General features: G+C 34.5%; 1 protein-coding gene across 3 annotated transcripts; it reads right to left on the reverse strand.

Moving 5' to 3' along the window:
* Nucleotides 1-872: 872 nt before the first annotated feature.
* On the reverse strand, nucleotides 873-3,577 carry LOC141616804 (putative beta-glucosidase 9). 3 transcript variants are annotated; one of them, XR_012531048.1, is made up of 5 exons: nucleotides 2,677-3,539; nucleotides 2,284-2,353; nucleotides 2,001-2,089; nucleotides 1,573-1,648; nucleotides 873-1,183 (listed from the first exon to the last, which is right to left on the reverse strand). XR_012531048.1 is itself a non-coding variant. In XM_074433952.1 (5 exons), the coding sequence occupies exons 2-5, from the start codon at nucleotides 2,706-2,708 to the stop codon at nucleotides 1,092-1,094; spliced, it is 270 nt and encodes an 89-aa protein (XP_074290053.1). In that variant the 5' UTR covers nucleotides 2,709-3,139; nucleotides 3,323-3,577; the 3' UTR covers nucleotides 873-1,091. The 3 variants fall into 3 exon arrangements, 2 of the variants coding, with proteins under 2 accessions (XP_074290053.1, XP_074290051.1); XM_074433952.1 differs by lacking the exon at nucleotides 2,001-2,089 and having other exon boundaries at nucleotides 2,677-3,139; nucleotides 3,323-3,577; XM_074433950.1 differs by lacking the exon at nucleotides 2,001-2,089 and having other exon boundaries at nucleotides 2,677-3,536.
* Nucleotides 3,578-4,745: the final 1,168 nt, after the last annotated feature.

Genomic DNA, 4,745 nt, shown 5'->3' on the forward strand with positions numbered 1-4,745 from the left:
ATTTTTGCTCCTCTTTTCATTTGATGCAATTGCAAACTTTTTATTTTCTTTTCTTTTCATTTCTTGAACTCAAATTTGAACAATTTCTTTTTGTGCCCATTCCCTTTGATGACAAAATGTATGGTAGAACATGGATGAATGATGGTTGCATGGTTTCAAGGGTCACCTTGGAATAAACGGTAGCCAAGGAGTTATCACACCACAAGGTACTCTTGACTAGGCCTAAATCCATGGGTCAAAGGATACTAGCATGACACATCCTAGGGTGTTTTACAAGCATTCTAACAAGCAAAGTCTTAAGAATAAAAAGCATCTACTAGGGCATGTATACACTTGTCAAGCTTCCTAAGTAGACGGTTTTGCAAAATTTTTCTAACATGCACTAATGGAAAAAACCTCTATTGCGTCAGTTGTAGAGGCCCTTTTGCGTCGGTTGTGGCCTGACGTATATCGAGGGGTCGTATTTAATATGCGTCAGTTGTGGAACTGACGCAAATGGTTGTGGAACTGACGCAAATGGTCACCATTTGCGTCAGTTGTTCTAATAGAACCGACGTAAAAAGTCTACCATTTGCGTCAGTTATGTTTTAAAAACTGACGCAATTGATATCATAACTGATGTATTTGCTTATATTTTTTGCGTCAGTTCTTTATAGAACCGATGTATTTTGTTTATTTTTTGTGTCATTTGTTATCATAACTGATGCAATTGATATTTTGTTTTAGGGCCAACTCAGTTTTCTCATCGCAATTTATTAATGCTTTTTTTAATATATAAAAATTTGCTGCCGAAATTACATAAAACTCACCATCCGAATACCAACTTAAAAACCTGCTACAAGAAATCCAACCAACCACTAATACATCACATGTAAAACAACATTACATCTTATTCAACCCAACAACGTTCCAAATACAATCCAAAGTACAAATAATCCCACAAACGTCTTACTTACTAAGCTAATCTACGCTAAATGTTCTCTAAACATCTAGTTAACTTACATAAAAATATATTACCTGTTTCTAGATTACAAATGACTAAGTGGAGTATGCAAAAGAATATGTTATACATATAGCAGGTTTGAGTATTGTTAAGAGTGAGAACCATTGTGTATCAGCTCATTGATGAGGTGGTTGTAGTATCTGATTCCTTTCCAGTTTGCACCTGCTCTTAGCTTGCCTTCTGAAAAACAAAATTGTTCGCATCCACAAGGAAAAAAATTAATGCCGACAAACTTTGTCCAGAGAACTACGATTGCCTTATTCCATTGATTGTTGATAAACAATAACTGAATAAAACCCTTGTACACTATTACAATCGCAGTTTTCGAGTGGCTTCCAACACGATTCTACAATTTACTGATAAACTAAAATGAAAATGTACACTCATTCAAGACAACTGCATTGAGAGTTCATCCTAATATCAATTGACGATTAGAGATGGCAATTGAAAATCATTAATCATGGGTTTATCAAGAAGCTTTTTTGCTTAGTTGTGCAGTCCTTTAATGCTGCGCGCATCGAATCAAGAATTAAGATTATAGCAGTATTACTTGGCAGATAAGCTCTTACTTGGCAATATTCTGGACCATGAAAATGAAATCCTATAAGCATCTAATCCCATTTCTTTGATGATCTTTACATCTTCCTGCAATAACGATCAAGGGATACAGATATCAGACAGGATACTCAAATTTAATACTCCGTAGTTAACAGTGCACTACATAATTTATAAATATATCGACATTTTCAAATACTATTAGGTTCAGTTACTTCAGAACAGAAATCAGACAAAGTGGTTAATATTCCCCCCCGTCCTAGTCATTTGTTTACCTTTTTTATTCTTTGTGAAGGGTATTTTAATTAAAGATATACACATAATTAGGACGAAGGGATTGGAGTATATGCCACGGATAAGGCTGAATAGTCTCATTCAAATGGCTCACTTCCTAGATATTTGGGTGCATTCGCTTAAGTTGTATGCAGTATTAACTGTATACCTTGTAGGCTTGTAGCGGTGATAAGAATCTGCAGCAAGTCTCCATTACTACCATCGCATTAAATATCATGACTTGTTCTTAAGAAACAGCTAAAACTCAAAAAAGTAAGGAAAGTTTAAGAAAATCAAATGACATCAAGTACGATGATACTTCTCAAGTATCAAATTGAACTAGGAAAGATTTGGAAATTTTTAAAAAATCGAATCAAATTTCAGCTGATAAATTTGACAAGTCTGTTGATAATATATACTTATATAATCCATATATAAGCGAAGACAAAAACCTGGATATTTATGAGCAGAAGTGTCCCATACACTTGGACCTCTACCGTCCTCCATAGCCGCGCCTTCATACTATTATTGAAAAGCCAATATATACCATTTCAGTTAACAATAACTCAAAGTCTGCCTCACATAAATGTCTAAGACGGTCTAATACTAGCCTTTTAACATCAAAAAGACAAAAGGGGAGTGGTTGTTTCCAACCTGTTACAACCATATGTTGTCCCCAACCTGTTACATATCAAAAAGACAAAAAGACATGAAGTGATACTTCATGTTACATATCATATGTTGTCCCCAACCCACGGTTGTTCGAGTAAATAAGCACCAGTTCAATTTCTAAGCTATTAAACTATACTATAAGGACTTAGAACAAAAGATTAGAAGCAGATTACCAATATAACGACAGTGTTTGCAATAACGACATATTGAAGCTTCAATTGGTTCTTCAATAATGAAAAGAAAGACGCGGTGATCAGGTCTATGACGATGAACTTCAAGCTGAAAAGACCAGCTTATCATTCCATTACTGTTCTGATTATTCTCCATATGACCAAACTCAAGTAAGGCTCTAACATTTTTCCAGAACGGTCCATTAAACTCAGCCGGGTAACCAGGTTCACAAAACGACTTGAATCTAAAAACGCGTTGATCAGCAGACGATCTCATCCTCCTCTTGTTATTGCATCCATGCAAGTACTCGAGTTGCGACATCTCAGTACCAAATGTATATTTAACAAGTCCAAAGAATTCAATCAAATAAAAGAGAGAGAAAGCAAGAGATATATACCGAAAAATGGTGCTTCTTCACACAGTAAGTGCCTTGGAAATAAAATCTTCTATACAAATTCTCATTGTCTGCATGAACCAACTAATCAAAATATAAAACCCCCAATTTCACCTAACCCTAACCTTAAAACAATTCTAGATTTACATTCAATTCATACTAACAAATTAATTACTACACAAAATTGTATGTAAACAACAATAATAAACCCTATTAAAAGAACTTACAACAAAAGAATTAAGTAAAAATCATACGAATATCAAATTAGGAATTAGATGAGTAGAAGAGAGTGAGACGGCGACACTGGGTCAGAAGCGAGTCGTCAGTAGGTCGTCAGTGGGTCGGCGGTGGGGCGGTGGTCTGGTGTCGATTGAATGAGGGAATGGAGGAAAAGGAGTGATAATTTTTTTTCTCGAATGAATGAATGGGAAAGGGGTACTCGTGTGTTTACTTAATATAGGAATGGTCGGTATTTGCATTGGTTTGGGGTAAAATTGATGCAAAAACATAATATCAAATAAGTCAGTTTAATAACATAACTGATGTATTTGATCAAATACATCAGTTTTGCTGAGAACCGACACATTATATACGTCAGTTTCTTCTAAGAACCGACGCAAAAAACTTGACTATAGGGCGAAAATGGATTCCCGCCAAAACTAAGTACTTTTTGCGTCAGTTTTTGTAGAACCGACGTAAATTGACTGACGCAATAGGTGTTTTTTCTACTAGTGATGCAAATACATGCCATGATGCAACTAACATGTAAACATCCTAATGCAAATGATTCTACCCACTAATATGACATATACACTAAATACAAGTCCTAAGTTCACATTGTTATACCGCATCAATCAAAATAAAGCCACATAGTCATTAACATAAAGAGGAAAAAGGAGATTGGAAAGATCATACCATGCGGTCTTCAATATCCTCATGTCTCGGATGTGGCGTAGTCGATCAATGTGAACAAGGATAAAACAAACACAATATATATACAATATATACATGACTACACTACAAAGGAAATGAACTTGCTTTTGGTTTTTGTAATTTTCAAATTTTTATGGATTTTGTTTTTATGAAATAAAAAGACATTTTTTTGTATTTTTCAAGATTTTTCAATTTTTATCAATTTTGGAATATAAATTCTCATCCCACACTTTATTTTGGACATTGTCCTCAATGTACATGTAGGAGTAGGAATGAAAAAGAAAGTACATGTTTTTGGATTTTTGAATAAATGCAATGATATGATATGAATGAATGCATGCTCTAACTAAATGCAATTCTATATGACATATATGAAAAATGAATGCAATCTAAACTATATTATATGATGCATGTTTTCTAGTCTACTATGGTCACCTATGATCAAACCTCCCCAAACCGATTTAAACACTATTTCTAGTGTAGAAATGAATAGGTTTGGCCATTAGTAACTATGCATGAATTCTAATCTATATGCAACTATCTACATGAAACATGTGAGATATATTACAATGCAACTATACTATATGAACTAGCTAATGCAAATGAAATATGATACAAATGCATGCGAAAACTACACTAAATGCAATGTATATACAAAAGAGAGAGGGAGAGATGGGTATCATATAAATGGAGGTGGTGAGGTAGGCCTTTTTCACTCGTCATCCTCCTCATCTTGGTAGCCAT

The sequence above is a fragment of the Silene latifolia genome, chromosome X, assembly GCF_048544455.1.
Source record: "Silene latifolia isolate original U9 population chromosome X, ASM4854445v1, whole genome shotgun sequence".
NCBI classification, from domain to species: domain Eukaryota; kingdom Viridiplantae; phylum Streptophyta; class Magnoliopsida; order Caryophyllales; family Caryophyllaceae; genus Silene; species Silene latifolia.